At 49.5% G+C, this 21,861-nt stretch overlaps 1 protein-coding gene across 1 annotated transcript in view; it reads right to left on the bottom strand.

Annotated features, from left to right (window-relative positions):
• pgm2 (phosphoglucomutase 2) overlaps positions 1 to 21,861 on the bottom strand; it is a 96,966-nt gene that overhangs the window by 10,507 nt on the left and 64,598 nt on the right. The window contains exons 10-13 of the mRNA XM_072496555.1: positions 20,667 to 20,760; positions 5,200 to 5,329; positions 4,414 to 4,603; positions 3,583 to 3,716 (exon numbers count right to left, since the gene is read on the bottom strand). Coding sequence (XP_072352656.1) covers positions 3,583 to 3,716; positions 4,414 to 4,603; positions 5,200 to 5,329; positions 20,667 to 20,760 — 548 coding nt within the window. The remainder of the gene's footprint in view (positions 1 to 3,582; positions 3,717 to 4,413; positions 4,604 to 5,199; positions 5,330 to 20,666; positions 20,761 to 21,861) is intronic.

The raw sequence follows: 21,861 nt of genomic DNA, 5'->3' as shown, positions 1-21,861 counted from the left end.
TTATTTTCAAACCCATGCTCTCTTGTCCTGGTGTTTCTGGACAACAGATGAGAAAAAGATGACCAAACTTGCCTCTCCCAAACAGTCCTTGGGCCAAATCACACTACTCATGCACTTCCAGATGACATTTACATATTTTGTTGAAGGTCAAGAAAACATATCTTTATCACAAACATCGACGCACACAAGTAATAACATCTTAATGATTTATTTACCTATGAAGCCCAAGTGTATCCAACATGTTTTCTTACTTATTTTGAGTACTCCAATGTGGTACACCGCCACCCCCCCCCCCCCCCGCCCTTCATTGCCAGCTGAGGTGCAGCCATGCTGCTAACGTTCCTGCCCCTCGACCTGGGATGACTTTGGGGGCCGTTGTCTGTCTACCTGAGACCTAGGGAACCCCAGCATGCTGAAGGAATCCTGCAGGTCCCTTTTCTGTCATGGCAACTGAGTTTTCTGGGGTCACTGGCAGAGGGACTGAGGAACCATTGTCCACATTTTCAGAAACCCGAGAGTCTCAGAGTGGAATACAGCCACTCCTAACTTGTAAAGCACCGTCTAGGTCACCTGAGTTGGACAAAGAGTTGAGGGAGATTTCAAGCCTCAACCCCACTCTTGCCTGCCAAGGGACTCTTGAGCTCATGTTGGAGGTGATGCTATGCAAGTCTGTGCATATCTCAGGTATCCACTGACAAGTCTGCTGGATCTGGCCTTCCACGAGGTTTGCCACCGCTCAATGGAGGAGGCCGTGCATGTAGACAAGAGGAAAATGGCAGCACTCATATTCTGGATGGACTCCATTGCCCAAACAAGGGTGCACATAGCCACTGGAATATCTGCCAAAAATTCTTGTACCTCACACTAAACCTTCAGCATCTGTTGTCTTCGTGTCCACGGAAAATGAAAATCGGTTATTGTCACAAGTGGGCTTCAAATGAAGTTACTGTGAAAAGCCCCTAGTCGCCACATTCCGGTGCCTGTTCGGGGAGGCTGTTAAGGGAATTGAACCGTGCTGCTGGCTAGCCTTGGTCTGCTTTCAAAGCCAGCGATGTAGCCCTGTGCTAAACAGCCCCTCTCCAAAGGGATGTCATCAGGCTGGGGCGAACATGGGCCTGGCCTCCCACATTCCTCTGTCAGTGGCCTCAGCTGTCACAGCATCCGACAGCTGGTCAGATATGTTTGCGGTATTTGGGCCAGGTTGTAATCCTGAATTCACTCATGAACACAGACCCAACAACATGAACAAATTTGCGCTAGTGGAAAATGCGGGTAGTGATGTGACAATGCACTCTGAGGTTCTTCCCAATAGCTGGCATGCTGACCTACCCCTTAACTAGAAATACTATCTCTAAGTAACTATCCATTTCCTTATTTGTAATCAACACTCACCATATAGTTTTCAAGAGGTTGACATTGATCCTGACCAATCTTTCACTCAATCTAATTCTGAAATATTGTATTAATTTTTATATCTCTTGCAAGTTTCTTTTCAAGCTTCCTTTTTGTACTGCCTACTCTCTAGATTGACACCTTTTTATGTTATTTGCCTCTTTCTCAGTTACCAGGATCTGTATTTTTTATGTACGAGTTGTTTTCCGCTCCCCTTTATGTTGCCTCTTAGCTCTTCATTGTCTTTTTTGGCAAGTAGAGCTCTTGTTTCTCAACAGTATCAGCTGTTTCTGTGTCACATTAAATTAATTTTAAGCACCTTCCATGGATCTTATGTTATCTCACCCAAGAACAGATTTGCCCAGGCATACTGAAATCAGCCTTATCTATATATAGAATCTTAGCGGCTGGTTTGAGATTCTCCCATTCAAACACAAGTTTGAACTTGATTATGTTATCACTCTTAGAGAAATATACATGAACCATTAGGCTGCTAACTAAACCTGGCTCATGACGTGTCCCCTCGTTTCGAAGGTATATTCATGCAGAACATTATCCCAGACAAACTCAAGAAATTTTTGATATGTGCTAGTGCGCTTAGCTACTCTATGTGAAAGTTAAAAACCTCTATTAAACCTACTCTGGCTTTGATACATGCTTCTCTAATCTCTGCATTTATACAATCTACCACTTCATTGCTGCTACCAGGGGTACGATACCCAACTCCCATACATTTTAAATCCTTCAGCATTTCTTAATTCTACCCATAAAGGCTCCACAGCCTGATCATTATATCCTCTCATTATATCTTCTTTTACATATCCTGATGATTTACACCAAGACATGTTGACAAAGAATCCAGTTATAGGCACAAACACTGAGAAAGGAATGGTAGCCCCATCCATATATTTTTGCTCAAGATACGATAAAATAGAACAGAATTCATCTTTTTTAGTGGTTGCAAAACTTGAGACCCTACAAAAAAAACAAAAAACCAGAATCCAGCAAAAAATTCATCTCCTTCTCTGTTTTTTATTTCACTTTCTGGCTCTCCCCTCCTTCACTTCCTTTATTTATGCTTCTCTTCCCATCGGGTTTCTTAAATGTCCCCACTTTCATCTATCGCATGACATTTCGTTGCTCCCCTCGCCAACTTTCCTCTTTATCTTAGTTTCCTTTCCTGTAATTTCTTATCTTCCTCTTCACTTGGCTTCTGTTTGCTTTAGCAGTTCTGCTTTCATCTTGCTCTTGTCAAGCATTGGCACCACCCAAGAGGGAGCTGCACAAAGGAGTAAATTAGCTGGATATCACAGTTAGCCACATTTTCAGAACAAAACAGGAAGCAAGGAGCAAGGCAGAGAGAGAAGAGTACAGCAATGGTGGAAACTAACAGGTACAGGTTTGTAAAATGTTGGCGAGTACATTTCCGAAAATCCAAGGTTATAGTTGAACCAATACTGCTAGCCAATAAAGACCTTGCAACCATCATGCATGGGAATAAAAATTAAACGGCCACAGCCAAAAAATGTAGGTATGATGAGAGTAGGGAAATGTTATCACAGGATTATAGAGACACTTTAATGTTTAGCTTCCCTGGGATATTTCACAGAATTCTGCAAATCATCCCTCTATCTGAATCCCAGCCTTGCTTCTACTTCCTGTTTCGTTTTGAAAGTCTGGCTAACTACCACATCCAGCTAACTGACTCCTTCACACCCCTTAGGCTCCAGAACTGTAAAAAGTAAGATCATTGCTGAGTAATCTTTGGTCAAATATAATTTTCCAAAACTCTTTTCAAAACAATTAGAGCTATTCAATATTTACAAAATGAGCGCATACAAAGCTTGTAACCTTGATGGAAGGTTAAATGTTCTTTACTCATTTCTTAAAAGTTCACCAATGAGAAAATAAATGCCGGCTTTGCCAAAAACCTAGTGGATAAAAGACAGCTAAATCAATTAACACTGGTGTACAAAAATTGATATTATGTTAACCTTTGACAAAGTTAATATTTGAAGTGTAGGCTCCAACAGAAATGCCCTGTATTTCCAACATTTTGTGTCTCATTTTCTCTGCCCAGATTTACAGCATTTGCAGTCCTCTTCAATTCGTTAAATACTTCTGACAATCAGAAATCAGCCAAACCAAACAATTTTGCTTCTTCAAAAATGTAATCAAGTAAAATGTTACCCTGTTCCAGGCGGTGCACATATCTCTACATAATATTTAATTTTTGGCTCTGTCCCACTGGTTCTCATTGTGGCTACACATCCATTCTTGAATGTGAAGGTGATCATTTGGCTGCTTTTACTGGTTGGAAGCACCTAAAATACAGATAGGCAACCCGTTACTAAAATTCACTTGAATTCTCCTTAGACCAAATAGATAATTGCAGACTGTTATTCTTACAAACACACACACTTCTACACTGTAGATTTTCAAAGCAGGTTCTTCAGTCCGAATGAGCCATCTCAGGTCATGTGATTCCTATCACTTTTTTTCCCAAACTGTTAATTCATTAGAATGTTGTTTCGGTAGTAATTTGTAACAAATATTTTTGACAATAGCACTGTTTTTCTTTGGCAGTTTATAGAAGTTAAAATAAGAGCTGCACAGGAGGATATCAATAGTGACACTTCGAAGTTTGAAAACCTCATCCATACATTACTAAATTACATGTAAACCACATCCATACATTACTAAATTACATGTAAACCTCATCCATACATGACTAAATTACATGTAAACCTCATCCATACATTACTAAATTACATGTAAGCACCTACTTTATGTCGGTCACCTTTCCAAGTTGTTCAAAAGCATTAAAAATTATCTAAAAGGTTTTACTGTTAGTTGATTAAAATTTAACCCAAAGGACGCACTTCCCTAAAAAGGAACTAAGAATTAATTGTTCATTAGCACTTGAAATTTAGCACAAATGTGAATTTTGAAAGATCACTGGCTCCAGCTGCTGGTGAATCTTAAAACAGTTGGAAGTGAATTTAAGGCAACTTCACTTACAGCCTCCTTGTTTGGTTGGCTGCTATCGTAGCCAGTGGTTAAATCTCGAATGTCAGACATTTCAAACTTTCCACAGGTATTTGGGTATTGGTTTGTGCCATTATACTTTCGTAAGTTCTGGAATAATCTATCAATTGTCTCAGGTTTATGGCAGATGAAGTATGAAGCCTTAGAGAGATGATAGCCATATCTAGATAAACAAAAGAAAGATAATTAAAAACTTAGATAAATAGCAACACTTTTATCCCACACAGACAAGTATCAAATCACACCCACGGTAATCAAATTTCTGAATGTCTTCGTTTGCGCATCCATTGAAGATCAAGATCCTTTGCAAAATAAATAATTCCATAAAAAAATTAAACATAATATCCAGCTTGAACTAACAAATTTGGTGTGTAACATACATATAAAATTCATACAATCTTGTAAAATAGTAAGAAAATCTGGAGAGCAGTGCAGAGAACTGCTTCTTCAATTTGCATGATCCATTTTAATGGCCACCATTATGTTTTTAAGAGATCTTCATTACTCCTAAAAATATAATAAAATCTGGGAAAGCAAAAAGAGGCCAGTGTAATATACACAAAAAAAGTATTCAAAATCAGAAAACAATTAAACATTTATACCATTGATGTTTATTTCACAAGGATAATGGAAAGCCATTCTGTGTAGGAGCAAGTTGAGGGCAGTCTCCTGGTCATGAATGCGGAAGGCAAGTTTACAGTGGAGCTCAAGGTAAAATGGAGGGAACATATAGAAAAGATGCAACATGTTGCTACTTACTCTTCATAAATTGCTTTCAGCTGCTTGGACAGGGTGGTATTCTTAGTTGCCAAGTAGCTGGCCATTTCTGCAACAATAGCAGCAGCACTAACACCATCTTTATCCAGAACAAATTCAGTTGACATATAACCTATATTTTACACAAAAAAAGATAAACCTCTTATTTTGCTCACATTTCTTATAAGTACACCCACTTTAGATCCAAATTTAAATGATCTCTATTAAAGCTGTGTCTGCCACTCTTCCAAGTTTAAAGTTAGTCAGATTGCTGGAAAATGGGAGAGCGAGGAATAAAATAAAAACAACATACTGAATGTCCAATAAAAACAGGACACGCAGAGGACGTCCGGTGGCAACCATGGAGTAAGTGGTTGCACATTTGGTGGCTCCCACTCGAGGTGGATTTTTTTCAGTCCTTCCCCACCCGAATTGTGTGGGACTCCTCTGGTGGGACAGGTGTATGGCTCATCGAACGAGGAATGCCACAATGAAGAGAGAGCAGTTGGAGTAGGAAAGTTTTTGTGGTGCGACACAGGTGAAGATGGCCGAGGGCAAGGGGGCAATGCTGTCTTCCCAGTGGTCGACGGAGCAGCTGATGGAGTTCTTAAATGGTAAATTCCAGCAGCAGAGGACAGAGGCCTTCGAGGATTTGTCCACGGTGGTGCAGCCGCTGAGGACGTCGATCGAGTGGGTGGAGCAGAGGCAGGAGGATCAGGGCCTGACGATCCAGGAGGTGAAGATGTCAGTAGTGGAGCATGAGGATCAGCTGACCTCAATGGAGGTGGAGATGCACCTGAAGTTGGGGGACCGGACAAGGCTGAGGAAGGGTTGGATGTGGGCAGGTGTTCCACTCGGGATTAGACATGTAGACGAGGGGGGTGGTGAGTGTTGGTTAATAAGGAAGATGGAGGGCGCTGGCAACGGCGCCGCTGCCGCTCCCTCCAAGGAGGTACACCACGAGCCCGGTAGTGGCGGCTGCCCTCACAATCTGGGGCAGTGGAGGCGGCACAGGGGGGAAGTTGGAGCCTCGGTGTGGACCCCAATACGGGGGAACCACCGGTTCGTCCCAGGGAGGACAGATGGAGGGTTTTCGGGGTGGCACAGGGCAGGGATACGAAGGTTGGGAGACCTGTTTGAGGACGGGAGTGGGGAAGATCTCGGAAACTTACCAGGTGATGCAGGAGGAGGAGGAGGCCTCGGTGGTGGAGGTGAAAGGTAAGTGGGAGGAGTTGGGAGAGGAGGTCAAGAAAGGGACGTGGGCAGATGCCTTAGGGAGAGTGAACTCTTCATCTTCGTGCGCGAGGCTCAGCCTCATACAGTTTAAAGTGCTGCACAGGGCACACATGACAGGGACAAGGATGAGCCGTTTTTTTGGGGGTGAGGACAGATGTGTTAAGTGCTCAGGGAGCCCAGCAAACCACACCCATATGTTCTGAGCATGCTCAGCGCTGGAGGAATTTTGGAAGGGCGTAGCGAGGACGGTGTCGAGGGTGGGATGATCCAGGGTCAAACCGGGCTGGGTCCTCGCAATATTTGGGGTGGCAGAAGAGCCGGGACTGCAGGAGGCGAAAGAGGCTGGTATTCTGGCCTTTGCGTCCCTAGTAGCTCGGCGGAGGATTCTTCTTCAGTGGAAGGACGCGAGGCCCCCAAGCGTGGAATCCTGGATCAATGATATGGTGGGGTTTATTAAGTTGGAGAGGGTGAAATTCGCCTTGAGAGGGTCGGGTACAAGGGTTCTTCAGGCGGTGGCAACTGTTCTTAGACTTCCTGGCAGAACGGTAGACATTGGTCAATGGCAGCAGCAACTCGGTGGGGAGGGGGGTGTACTTTATTTTTGTTTATTTACACTGGGGGATCTGAGGGGGTGTATATATTTGCTATGTTGGCTTTGTGTTAAATCGGGGTGTTAATTTATTATTTATGTACGAGAGGGAGGGGGGTACGGTGGGTTGTTTTTTGACTGTATTTTGTATTTAACCCTGCTGGGTTCCTTTTTCATTTTGTTATTGATATTCTGTGAAATCCTTAATAAAATTTATTTTAAAAATAACAAAATAATAAGGAAGATGGGGATGGTGATGAGCAGCCAGGAAAGGCTGAGAGAGAAGTTGGAGGATCTCAAGAACCGCTTCAGGAGGCAGAATCTGAGGATTGTGGGGATGCCCGAAGGCATCGAAGGTCCCAAGACCTGGGTGCGGAGCTGGCCAATCGGAGGGTTGGGTATAATCGGATAAAGGCCGCCCTCTACAAGAAGGGGGTGAAGTGCGGGGTGTTATACCCTGCCCACTTGTGGGTGACACATCAAAAGCAGGAATTTTATTTGGACTCGCCAGAGGAGGCGATGGACTTTATGAGAGACCATGGGCTGGAAGGAGTGCGAGGACAGTGACCTTTAGCGAGGAGTTCGGTGTAAATTGTGGGGCATATTGGGTGGGTGGATTGGGCCAGGGTACGATGAGGGAGCGGTGATGGTGAGCCGTTTGTTTTTGTTTATTTGGTGGATGTTAGGAGGTTTGGGTGGGGGGTGAGTCTGAGGCCTTGGGCGGGGGCCACCATGCTAGCAGGATGGTCTAGTTAATGGGAGTGAAGTGGGGGTCGTCAAGAGGAAGGTGTGGGGAGGGCGGAATGGGCTTATTCTTTGGGTGTGAGGGAGGGGGAGTTGCTGACATGGGTGTTAGTGTGGCGCAGTTGGGAAGGGAGAGATGGCGGCGGACATCTGGGGGCGGGCCTGGAGGGGCGTGTGACGCGGAGCGGCTTAAAAGGGGGTATGTCTGATCGGCGGGAAGGGGGCAGTGAGTCCCCGGCCAGGTCAGTCACGTGGAATGTGTGAGGGTTGAATGGGCCGGTTAAACGGTTGTGTGTTTTCACACACTTGAGGAGCTTAAAGCGGACATTGTGTTTTTGCAGGAGACGCACCTGAAGTTGGGGGACCGGACAAGGCTGAGGAAGGGAGGGTGGGGCAGGTGTTCCACTCGGGGATAGACATGAAGACGAGGGGGGTGGCGGTGTTGGTTAATAAGAAAGTGACGCTTGAGGTGAGGAGCATCGTGGACGGTCCAGGGGCTAGATATGTGATAGTCAGTGGGAAATTAGGGGGGATGCCGGTCATCCTGGTGAATGTTTATGCCCCGAATTGGGATGACGTGGACTTTATAAGGTGGGTGTTAGCGAGGTTCCTGTGCCTGGACAAGCCGAGGCTGATTATGGGAGGGGGGGGGGGTGCGATTTGAATACAATCCTAGATCCAAGGTTGCACTGGTCGAGTGGCTAGGGAGTTGTGGGTGTTCATGGATTGGATTGGAGGGTGGGAGTGGATCCACGGAGGATTGGGAGGCGGAGGGTGAAGGAGTTCTCATGTGTGCAGCGGGTGTACTCCTTTGTGATGGATAAGGCACTGCAGTCAGGGGTGGTTGACTCGGATTACTCGGCGATTGTGTTTTCTGGCCACGCGCCACACTGATTCGATATGCAGGTGGTTCAGGGGAGGCCCAACAGCCACAGAGGAGGTTCCTTGTCGGGCTGTTGGTGGATGAGGGTGTGAGTGAGCGGTGAGGGTCACCATTCGGGGTTTTGAATAAGACAGGGGAGGTCACGGCTTCCACACTATGGGAGGCACTTGAGGTGGTAGTTAGGGATCAATTTATTTTGATCCGAGCGCATAGGGAAAAGGCGGAATGGGAGGAGGGGCCGAGGCTGGTAGATCAGGGGCGCGATTCTCTCCCCCCATGCCGGGTGGCAGAATCGCCAGGGCGCCGCGCGAATCGCGCCACGCCGCCCTGACTCCCGCACGCGATTCTCCCCCCCCCCCCCAAAAGCAGCGCCGCGCGATTCGCGCTGGGCCGCTCGGAGAATCGCCGCAAACGGCAAGCGCCAATTCTCCGGCCCAAATGGGCCGAGCGGCCGCTAAGACTCGGCAGGTTCCCGCCAGCGCGTCCACCCCGGTCGCTGCCAGCGGGAACTCTGGGGGGGTGGCCTGTGGGGGGGGAGGAGGAGAGAGAGAGAGGGGGGCTCCTTCACCGGGGGGGGGGGGGGCGGGCCGGCCTCACCCCCCCCCGGGCCAACCTCCTTTCACGAGCGGCCCCAGAACAACGGCGCCATGTTGGTGAGGGGCCGGCGCGCTTAAGAAGTTCCCCGCGCATGCGTAGGATGGCGCGGCCCAACTGCGCATGCGCGGGTTGGCACGACGCCCATTTGGCGCAGCGGAAGGACGCTGTAGCGGCGTGAACTGCTCCAGCTCCGTGCTAGCCCCCTATGGGGGCCAGAATAGGTCGTGCCCGAGGTTCACGACGGCGCGGGCACTTAGTCCCGGGAGCGGAGAATCCCGCCCCAGATACTGAGGATGAGTCGGGGGTACTCGGTGGTGCCAGAGGAGAGGTGTTAAAGGAGAGGTAGAGGCTAAAGAGTTCGGGTCAGTGTCCGCGAGGTAGGCGGTGGGACAGTTGCAGAGGGCAATGTATGAGTACGGGAAAAAGGCGAGTAGGATGCTGGCCCATCAGCCGAGGAAGCAGGCAGTGGCGAGGGAGATTGGTAGAGTGAAGGATGAGAAGGGTACGGTGGGGACGGACCCAGAGGGGGCGAATGGGGTATTTGAGGTCTTCTACGAGTCAGAGCCCCTACCAGGGGAGATGGGGATGAGACGGTTCCTGGAAGGGTTGGAGTTTCCCAGGGTGGAGGAGGAGAGGGTGCAGGGACTGGGGTCCCCGATCGGATTGAGGGAGGTGATGGACGGTGTGGGCGCGATGCAGGCAGGGAAGGCCCAAGGCCAGATGCGTTCCCAGTGGAGATTTATAAGCGGTTTGGTCTGGAGCTGGGGCTGGTGAGAATGTAGAACAAGGCAAGGGGGAGCTCCGCTCCACATTGTCGCAGGCTTCTATCTCCCTGATTTTTAAGAAAGACAAGGATCCGGAACAATGTGGGTCGTACCACCCGATATTGCTGCCTAATGTTGATGCAAAGCTGTTGGCGAAGGTGCTGGCATCACAATAGAGGACTGTGTGCCAGGGGTGATGGGGAGCAACCAGACGGGATTTGGGAAGGGAAGGCAGTTGTCGGCGAATGTGTGCAGGCTGCTTAATCTATTTATGATGCCCTTGGAGGGGCAGGAGCTAGAGGTAATAGTGGCAATGATGCTGAGAAGGTCTTTGACCAGGTGGAGTGGTTGTACTTATTGGATTGTTGGGTCAGTTTGGGTTTGGTCAGGGGTTTGTGGATTGGGTTCGGCAGCTGTACAGGGCACCGATGGAGAGTGTGTGGACGAACAGGGTGAGTTTGGGGTATTTCAGGCTACATCGGGGACAAGGCAGGGGTGCCCTCTCTCCCCATTGCTTTTCACCTTGGCGATGACGCTTAGGAGGTAGAGGGGTTGGGAGGAGATTGAGCGGGGCGGGGCGGGGGGGGGGGGGGGGGGGGGGGGGGGGGGGGAGGGGGATATGCTGAGCACAGAATTTTGCTGTATGCAGACGATCTGTTGCTATATGTTTCGGGGTCCAGTGGGCAGCTTTGAAAGGGAATTTGGATCGTTTTCAGGGCACAAACAACACGGGACAGAGCGAGGTGTTTCCGATCAATGCTAGAGAGCTGGAGAGGAGGTTAGGAGAGTTGCCGCTCCGGTTGGTGGGGGCGGGTTTTCGGTACCTAGGAATCCAGGTAGCGTGGAGCAGGGACCCAGCTACACATATTTTTTTTTAAAAAATATATATTTATACATAATTTTTCTCCCTGACAAACTAAAACCCCCCGCCCCCCCCACCCCGTAACAAAAAAAAACGAGAAATCGCGCAGAGCAAGATATATACTTGGCAAAATGATATATTTACACAGCTTTGTACAATGGCCCTCACCCGTACGTGCCAGTTTCCCCAACCCTTCATGTTATCTCTTGCTCATCCACCCTCCCAGGCAGTCCCCCCTCTTTCCCCCCCCCCCCCCCCCTCCCAGGACGTCCCCCGTCCCCCCCAAGCTTGCTGCTGCTGCTGACGGTTGCCACCGCCTGTAGAACCCCTGCGCAGACCCTCTCAAGGCAAACTTAATCCTCTCCAACTTTATGAACCCAACCATATCATTTATCCAGGCCTCCAGGCTGGGGGGCTTCACCTCCTTCCACATTAGCATGATCCTTCGCCAGCCTCTTTCGCCTCCTGCACTCCCGGTTCGTCCACTACTCCAAATATTGCTAGCCCCCAGCTTGGCTTGACCCGGACTTTCACCACCTGAGATATTGCTCCCGCCACTCCTCTCCAGAACCCCTCCAGTGCCGGGCATGACCAAAACATATGGACATGGTTCACCGGGCTCCCTGAGCACCTTCCACATCTGTCCTCTACCCCAAAGAACCTACTCAACCTCGCCCCCGTCACGTGTGCTCTGTGGACCACCTTAAATTGTATCAGGCTGAGCCTGGCACACGAGGAGGAGGAATTAACCCTATCTAGGGCATCAGCCCACAGACCTTCCTCGATCTCCTCCCCCCATTTTCCCTTCAACTCTTCTACCAGCGCTTCCCCCTCTTCTTTCAACTCCTGGTGTATTTCCGACACCTTGCCCTCCCCGACCCATACACCCGAGATCACCCTATCTTGAACTTCTTGTGCCGGGAGCAACGGGAATTCCCTCACCTGTCGCCTCACAAAAGCCCTCACCTGCATATATCTAAAGGCATTTCCCGGGGGTAACTCGAACTTCTCCTCCATTGCCCCTAGGCTCGCAAACGTCCCATCGATGAACAGGTCCCCCATTCTTCCAATCCCCGCCCGATGCCAGCTCTGGAACCCCCCGTCCATCTTCCCCGGGACAAACCGGTGGTTACCCCTGATCGGGGACCACACCGATGCTCCCATTGCACCCCGGTGCCGTCTCCACTGGCCCCAGATCCTTAGCGTTGCGGCCACCACCGGGCTCGTGGTATACTTTGTCGGCGAGAACGGCAGCGGTGTCGTCACCAACGCCCCCAGGCTCGTTCCTTTACAGGACGCCATCTCCATCCTCTTCCATGCCCCCCCCTCTCCCTCCATAACCCACTTGCGAATCATCGCCACATTTGCTGCCCAGTAGTAGCTCCCCAGGTTTGGCAGCGCCAACCCTCCTCGGTCCCTACTGCGTTCCAGGAACCCTCTCCTTACTCTTGGGGTCTTATTCGCCCACACAAACCCCATAATACTCCTGCCTACTCTCTAAAAAAGGCCTTAGTGATCACGATGGGAAGGCACTGAAACACAAACAGAAACCTCGGAAGGACCACCATTTTGACCGACTGCACTCTACCCGGCAGCGAGAGCGGTTACATGTCCCATCTTTTGAAATCCTCCTCCATTTGCTCCACCAACCTCGTGAGATTCAGTTTATGTAGGGTCCCCCAACTCCTGGCTATCTGGATCCCCAGATACCGAAAGCTCCCCTCCGCCCTCCTCAGCGGTAGGTCCCCTATCCTTCTTTCTTGGTCCCCCGCCTGTAATACAAAGAGCTCACTCTTCCCTACATTGAGCTTATAGCCCGAAAACTCCCCAAACTCCCTTAGAGTCTGCATGACCTCCACCATCCCCTCCACTGGATCCACCACGTACAGCAACAGGTCATCCGCATACAGCGACACCCGATGCTCTTCTCTCCCTCGGACCACCCTCTTCCATTTATTAGACTCCCTCAATGACATGGCCAATGGTTCGATCGCCAATGCGAACAACAGGGGGGACAGGGGGCACCCCTGCCTCATCCCTCGGTACAGTCGAAAGTACTCCGACCTCCGCCGGTTCGTCACTACACTTGCCATCGGGGCTCTGTAAAGGAGCTTAACCCAATTGATAAACCTTACCCCGAACCCAAACCTGCGCAGCACCTCCCAGAGGTACTCCCACTCTACTCGGTCAAAGGCCTTCTCCGCGTCCATAGCTGCCACTATCTCCGCCTCTCCCTCCTCTGATGGCATCATTATCACGTTTAAGAGCCGCCGCACATTGGTGTTTAGTTGCCTGCCCTTTACAAATCCCGTCTGGTCCTCGTGGATTACCCCCGGGACACAGTCCGCGATCCTCGTGGCCAGCACTTTTGCATCCACATTGAGGAGCGAGATCGGCCTGTACGATCCACATTGCAGTGGGTCCTTGTCCCGCTTTAGAATCAAAGAAATTGTCGCTTCCGACATTGTCGGGGGCAGGGTCCCCTCCTCTCTTGCCTCATTAAAGGTCCTCACCAGTAGCAGGGCCAACAGGTCTGCGTACGTCCTGTAGAACTCCACCGGGAATCCATCCGGTCCCGGGGCCTTCCCCGCCTGCATGCTCCCCAAACCCTTGCTCAGCTCCTCCAACCCAATTGGTGCCCCCAAACCAGCCACCTCTTGCTCCTCCACCCTCGGGAATCTCAGCTGATCTAGGAATCGTCTCATCCCCTCTTCCCCTGCTGGGGGCTGGGATCTGTACAGCTCTTCATAAAAGGCCTTGAATACTTCGTTTATTTTCGTCGCACTCCGAACCATGGCTCCCCTTCCATCTTTGACTCCCCCAATTTCCCTCACTGCCATCCTCTTACGGAGCTGGTGTGCCAGCATCCGACTAGCCTTTTCCCCATACTCGTAGGTCGCCCCCTGCGCTTTCCTCCACTGTGCCTCCTCCTTCCCTGTGGTCAACAGGTCAAACTCCGTCTGGAGCCGTCGTCTTTCCCCAAGTAATCTTTCCTCCGGGGCCTCTGCGTATCTCCTGTCCACTCTCAAAATCTCCCCCGCTAACCTCTCCCTTTCCATACCCTCTGTCTTCTCCCTATGAGCCCTAATGGAAATTAGCTCTCCCCTGATCACTGCCTTCAACGCCTCCCATACCACCCCCACCTCCCGGTTGTAGTTGGCCTCCAAGTACCTTTCGATACACCCCCTCACCTTCCCACACACCACCTCGTCCGCTGCCGTCCCACATCCAGCCGCCACAACGGGCGTTGGTCCCTCTCCTCTCCCAGCTCCAGTTCCACCCAGTGTGGGGCATGGTCCGAAACGGCTATGGCCGAATATTCCATCCCCTCCACCCTCGGGATGAGCGCCCGACCCAGAACAAAGAAATCTATCCGGGAGTAGGCTTTGTGTACATGGGAGAAGAAAGAAAATTCCCTGGCCTGCGGCCTTGCAAACCGCCATGGGTCCACTCCCCCCATCTGATCCATAAACCCCCTAAGTACCTTGGCCGCCGCCGGCCTCTTTCCAGTCCTTGATTTGGAGCGGTCCAGTGCTGGATCCAACACTGTATTGAAGTCCCCTCCCATTATCAGACTTCCTACCTCCAGGTCCAGAATGCGCCCCAACATGCGCTTCATGAATCCTGCATCATCCCAGTTCGGGGCGTATACGTTTACCAACACCACCCACATCCCTTGCAGCCTACCGCTCACCATTACATATCGCCCTCCATTGTCCGTTACAATAGTCTTGGCCTCAAATGACACCCGCTTTCCCACCAATATTGCCACCCCTCTATTCTTCGCGTCCAGTCCCGAGTGGAATACCTGTCCTACCCAGCCCTTTCTTAGCCTGACCTGGTCCGCCACCTTCAGGTGTGTCTCTTGGAGCATGGCCACGTCCGCCTTCAGTCCCTTTAAGTGCGCGAACACTCGAGCCCTCTTCACCGGCCCATTCAGGCCCCTCACATTCCACGTTATCAGCCAGATTTGAGGGGCTTTCACCCCCCACCCCACGCCCCGCCGACTAGCCATCTCCTTTTCTGGGCCAGTCCCGTGTCCACACCTCCCTCACCCTCCAGTCCCCCAGAGGGGGGATCCCCGTCCCGACCACCTCTTCTATGTCCCATTCCCTTTGGCCAGTGCAGCAGCAACCCTTTCTCCCCCCCGCCCCCCCGCTAGACCCCTGTCTAGCTTTTTTGCTCCCCCCATGTCACACCCGTAAGTCAGCTGATGCCTGCTGACCCCGGCTTCCCCCGCTGTCCCATTGACCTCCCCGCGTGGGAGTCTCCCAATCCATATGCATTCCTTCGTTCCCCTTCCCACCTTTCTTCCCTCGCGCGGGAATACACCCCGCGCTTTCCAAAGCCCGCTCCGCCCCCTCTGGCGCCGCTCCTGTCGCGGCCTTGTCTCTCTCCCCCAGCCCATGTAACATTTCCTGCGCGTGATTGACCCCCTATATACAACAACCATCACACATCAAACCTCAAACATCCCCCCTACCCTCACAAACCCTCAGTTAGAGTCCAACTTTTCGGCTTGTACAAAGGTCCACGCCTCTTCAGGCGTTTCAAAGTAATAGTGTTGGTCCTTGTATGTGACCCACAGTCGCGCTGGCTGCAGCATTCCGAATTTCACTTCTTTCCGGTACAACACCGCTTTGGCCCGGTTGAAACCCGCTCTCCGCTTTGCAACCTCCGTGCTCCAGTCCAGGTATATTCGGATCTCTGCATTGTCCCACTTACTGCTCCGCTCCTTCTTGGCCCATCTCAGGACCCACTCTCTGTCCGTGAACCGGTGGAACCTCACCACCATCGCCCTTGGCAGCTCATTTGCCTGGGGCTTCTTCGCCAGCACCCAATGTGCTCCATCCAACTCCAGCGGCCTCGAAGGGGCCTTCGTGCCCATCATCGCCTCAAGCATCGTGCTCGCGTATGCCCCGGCATCAGCCCCCTCCACTCCCTCAGGGAGACCCAGGATTCGCAGACTCTTTCTCCTCGATCTGTTCTCCAGGTCTTCGAGTCTTCCCGCCCACCTCTTGTGTAGCGCCTCGTTCTGCTCCACTCTCACCGCCAGGCCCACGAGCTCGTCCTCGTTCTGACTGACTCTTTTCTGTACCTCCTGGATCTTAGCTTCGTGGACCTTCTGGGTGATCCCGAGTCCTTCAATTGCCGAAAGCATAGGCGCCAACATCTCCTTGTGCATCTCCTCAAAGCAGCGCTTGATGAACTCCTGCAGCTCCCCTTTGTCCCTAGCCGCTGCCATTTTGTTTTCTTTCCCTCGCTTCTCCCGTTGCTCCAGTGCCGCTCCTTTGGCCGTTACACTTCTGGTCCGTTTAAAAAGTCTATGGAAACTCCTGAAAAAGGTCTGAGAGTCAGTTCCAGACGGGAGCTGCCGAATGCGCGACCTACTCCTCCATGGCCGCCACCGGAAGCCTCGTCCCTGCTTCTTCAATGACCTTGGTAGATCTTTTCACAGTTGTTCCCTTTGCTGCTAGAATTCACCTTTGATAGAGTCAAGTCAGATTGCAGCTTTAAGCTTGCCCTTCCCCCGCCTGCATGCTGGAAGAGGCTTTTGTCTAAACCTGCAGCCAAAGCCAAATCCTTTACTGTTTCTGCCGGGTCTGGTAGCCAAAAGAGCTAACATTCCTGGGGGACACGGTCAGGGGAATGCTGCAGTCTTCTTGCCACACCAGGAAATGTCAAACAAATGCCGTGGGGGCCCTGTAAAAGAGCCCAAAAGTCCGTTCCAAGCGGGAGCTACCGAATATGCGACCTAGCTCTGCATAGCCGCACCCGGACGTCCCTAGCTACACAAATTGAACTTGGCACGACCTGTGGAGGGAATGAAGGTGGATTTCAAGAGGTGGGATGTGTTGCTGTTACCACTGGTTGGGTGCATGCACATGGTGAAAATGACGGTGCTGCCCACGTTCTTGTTCATGTTCCAGAACCTTCCCATCTTCGTTTGTAAGTCTTTTTTCAGGAAGGTAAACGGGATAATTTGGGGGTTTGTGTGGGTGGGGAAGAACCCGTGGGTGAGTAGGGTTTTCTGGAGAGGGGGCATGGATGGGGGGGCAGCAGGGGCTGGCATTGCCGAATTCGATCAATTATCATTGGGTGGCGAACATCGCAGTAGTAAGGAAATGGGCGGTAGAGGGATTGGCGCAGGGGCGGATGGCAACAGCCTCGTGCAGGGGGACGGGTTTGAGGGCACTGTTGTTGGCACCTCTTCCATTCTCATCATTCAGGTACACCGTGAGCCCAGTCGTGGTTTCAGCCTTACGGGTGTGGAGCCAGTGTAGGCAGCATTTCGGGTTGGAGGGCATGTCGTTGTGGCCATTAATATGTGACAACCAGGTTTGTGCCGGTGAGGCTGGATGTGAGGTTCCGGATGTGGCGGTAGGCGGGGATAGAGTACTTTAGGGATACGTTTACGGGACTGGAGGAGTTGGAGGAGATGTACGAGTTGCGAAAGGGAATGGTTTTAGGTACCTGAAGGCGAGAGATTTCGTGAGGAGAGAGGTGCCATCCTTCCTGGAGCTGCTGCCTCCAGTTTTGCAGGACAAGTTGTCGGAGGATGATCTTGGGGAGGGGAGGGTGTTGAATATTTACAGTGAGCTGGCGGGCACTCCAGTGGAGGAGAATAAGCTCAAATGGGAGGAGGAGTTGGGCAGGGGAGTGCGGGCCAGCACGTGAAAAGGCCCTGCAGAGGGTGAACAGTCATGTGCGAGGTTAAGCCTCATCTAATTTAGACCCACATGATGGTTGCAAGGATGAGCCAGTTCTTTGCAGGGGTTGAGGATAGATGGGTTGGCGTGCAGGCCATGAATCACGTTCACACGTTTTGGGCGTGGCCAAAGCTGAGGCGGTTCTGGCAGGGTTCTCGGAAGTTATGTCCGAGATTCTGGGTGCGGGGTGGCTCCCAGATGGCGATACTCAGTATGTCAGAAGATCCGGGAGTCCAGGTGGGGAGAACTAGGCCGCGTATTGGCCTTTGCCTCCCTGATATTTCGGAGACGGATTCTGTTATGTTGGCGGGATTCGGAGCCGCCAAAAGCAGGAGTGTAGGTGAGTGACCTGGCAGAATTCCTGCGGTTGGAGAAGGTCAAGGCTTTGCGGGGGTCAGAAGAGGGGGTTCACCCGGATGTGGAAGCCGTTCAGTGATTTCTTCAAGGTGGACTGAGGAGTCGGCGGGGGTGGGGTGGGCTTTTGGTATTGGGGGAGGTTGGGGCTTTGTGGTTTCAGTTCACGTTGATGCTTTGGTCTTCTGATATTTTCATGTATATATGCAAAAAGCCTTGAATAAAAATATTTTTAAAAAACAGGTCATACACATTTGACACCACAACAAAAAAAAAGGGTTATTTAGGTGTAACCTTTTAAATCAAATTTCTCGCAACTGAGTTCTGATAAAAAGATTACATCTGAAATATTCATTGAATATTCTCTGGGAGACTGATTACACCGCATATCAATTGAAAAGTTCACTCTTCATGGCAATGAACACTAATGTTTAAATGAAGTACCTCAGCTGTCATTAAGCTCCATCCAGCTAATCGGGAAAAAAATATTTTCCTCAAAATAGCCAATGCTGTGGCACCAACACAATTCATTCAGTATTCGGGTGGAATGACAGAAAAGACAAATACTTTATTGAATATTGAACAAGCTGCCTGGGCAATTCACAAGTACTTCATGATCAATGCTTTTGTAATAACACTTCACTGTATTTGAAGAACAGTATTAATAGTCAATGCAATTCAAGTTGCATATTTATTATATATAAAACAGGAGATTACATTTGCATTACACTACATTAGTCTTTTTCGGCTACAAAGACATTCCCAATGTTTACCGATAATCTTGTCATTAAATGAACCCTCCTCGTATGCTGTAAAACCATCTCAACTACCACACCTCCCAAAATTGCACACGGTTGTCAGACATCGACCATTATTTGATAGAATATATTGTTTTCACGTCAGAATTTTATTAACAATACATGAGAAATTCAGAATGTATCTGGAGGAGAGGGGGGAAGGTTGACTGAGACATGAGGGATGATGGCAGGCAGAGGGGAGCCAAAAGGATGGGGAAGCTGAAGCCTGACAAATAATCATAGAATCTCTACAGTGCAGAAGGAGGCCATTCGGCCCATCGAGTCTGCACCAACCATTTGAAAGACAACTCTACACAGCTCCAAGCTCTGCCCTACCCCTGTAACCCCACCTAACCTTTGGACACTTGGGAGCAATTTATCATGACCAATCCACCTAACCTGCATATCTTTGAACTGTGGGAGGAAACTGGAGCACCTGGAGAAAACCCACACAGACACAGGGAGAATGTGCTAACTCCACACAGACAATCACCTGAGGTCGCAATTGAACCCGGGTCCCTGGTGCTGTGAGGCAGCGGTGCTGACCACTGTGCCTCCGTGCTGACATGGAAGACTAGAACGCAGAAGAGAAGGGATTGGATGGGAATTGAACTGTATGAATGGGAGGGGATGCACGCAGACTCCGAAATAGAAGGGGAAGTGGGGGTTGAGTTGGTGTGGCCTAACAGGGATGGGTTGCACAGAGACTCATGGAGGTGGAGGAGGGGAAAAACTTGCTTGAAGAATGGGTTGCACAGAGGCTCATCCGAGTGCAATGAGAGGGAGACTGTTGCGATCAGTCACAAAAGTATGGGAGAAAAGACGACTTTCTGGAGAAGGTGCACGTGAAGCCACTGCCTTTTGCCGCACTTTAGAGAGACTGCAGGTGTCATGGGCCTCACAATACGCATGCTCTATTTGAGCATTAACAGAGAGAATGGAAAATATAGGCCACCATTAAGAATGCACAGCTGCTGCACATCTGCCAGGTCAATGAAAACATTTAATGTGTTTTCTCCAATTGGCATGGGTAACGGACCAACGGTCATCCAGCCATTGCTGAAATGCAAGTTGAGCTTCATAAGCATATCAGATCAGATATTGCAGGAGTGTCTTTGCTAAGGTGGTACATTTCATGAATAAGTCCAAAACTCTGCATACCTCTCTAGAATTGAGATGTCAAATATTAGGACTGGCATCTTGGTCACCTCAGCTGCAATGCTGTATCAGTAAAAAATTAGTTGTGCTAGTCTCTGCATCAGTACGCAGCCCGACTGAGATCCATAGCACACACTGAGTGCAGTCCTCCCAGACATGGAGGCACCCATCATGAGCAGCCTAGCTCAACACCCAAGGCATCGAATTTGAGCAGACCAGCCCTATACCCCCACCAGTATGATGTACCACTGGCATTGCTGAGAAACCTCATGTAGGCTTTGAATGTTGCAAGTAGGCTTTGAATGTTGCATGTAGGCTTTGAATGTTGCGCTCACCTCAAAGTCACGAACAAAGTGAGGTTGGATAGCTGCACACCACTTATCTGGTTGCAAGTGAAACCGGTCTAATTTCCTGCTGGCATGGCACGCAATTGGTAGGGGGAGGACATGATTCTAATGAGTAGTGTTTTTAATAAACATTCACGAGATGGTGATACATGCAAATTGCATTACCGACATGGATTAACGGGAAACCCGACCCGTCATCAACCCACTTCAAAAGTGGCAAGGGGAAAATTCCAAATGGATTTCTTGCCAGCGGATTCCCATCTTTGACCTCTCGCCAAGTGTTCCCCTCCCGCAAAGCACAAAACCTGCCATAGGTGAACCCGGAAAAATTCCACCCTCAATATTTAAAAAAAAAAATTCTACCCTCAATATTAAAAAAAAAAAAAGAGTAAGTTGCAATTGAAAAACAGTGGTTAATAACAGTCTCACCAATTGCTTCTTCAAAGGCAAAAAGCACCGTATTGCCCTTATCGAGAAGTTCCTTAGCTTTGTTTCCCATCCATTTGAAGCCTGTTAAGGTTTCCTGCAAGAGAAAAAACATAAGTTGAATCTACCACTCTTGGAACCACACTGCTGCCAGTGGTAAATAAAACGTTTATCTCATTATTAGAATTAATCTTCTTGGGGTATGCGAGGAGGTGGTGGAGAAGAGAACATTATTCTTCAGCATTCAGACAGGGTGGGGGAGTGGGCCTAGGTAGGGTACTCTTTCAGAGGGTCGGTGCAGTTTTGATGGGCCGAATGGCATCCTTCTGCACTGCAGGAATTCTATGGTTTTATTTTATGCTTAAAACAAAGTCCCTTGAACTGAAAAGTACACCTTGTTTATTCATTGCTTTCCAACCTGTCTTTGATCTGGGACCAATGTGAATATTTTAAAACGCTTTGTGGAGACAACTGTAATCCTACCAGATTCAGTGGTTCCATTCTGAAGTTATCACTTATTGTTTATTCTTTTCACAGCTTAACCCCTTAAGTAAACATGCACCATTGAATGGGGTAATTACCTTAGGGGTGTTTATCAACCTCTGAAACTCAGTTTTTCTCCATTTATCTAATTTTGTACAACACTTTGGTAACAAGTACTGCCACTCTAGCTAGTGGCAAAAGTGAATGAAAACATTGCCCACTGCTAAAAAAGCTCAATAACCCAAATAGGCTAATATAAATGTAATTACTACTATTAGAGTTTCACTCATGATTTCATGAGTTTATCCAGAGTAGCCAAGCTATTAAAACAGGAAGCTTCCAGGTTTGATCCTCAGTTTGACTTGAGTTGCCAGTTTGTTAGAACAGTAGCAAGGTTAGCAAACTCAGTGCCAAGTTTGGAAAAAGAAAAGTTCTTGCATATGACCGAGCATTTTTCTGATGGTCAAAACTTGACCTGAAGTATTTCAGTTGGTCATCTCTGTACAGGAAAAAGTCTAATAGAAGTCATCACTCATTATCACAGCATAAGGACTATACAGAAATCTGAAAGGGATTTAGAAACAATAGAAAATTGCAGCATGCCTTTGGATTACAAAACTATGGATAAAGGTCGTCCAGCACCTATAAGTAACTTGAATATTCACAAATTACCACAAGGTAACATTTTAAAGGTCAAGTCTAGTTGAATGATGAC

Source organism: Scyliorhinus torazame, chromosome 3 (assembly GCF_047496885.1).
Source record: "Scyliorhinus torazame isolate Kashiwa2021f chromosome 3, sScyTor2.1, whole genome shotgun sequence".
NCBI lineage: Eukaryota > Metazoa > Chordata > Chondrichthyes > Carcharhiniformes > Scyliorhinidae > Scyliorhinus > Scyliorhinus torazame.
Note: the sequence above shows the minus strand (reverse complement) of the source record. Positions and strands in the feature narration are given on the sequence as shown.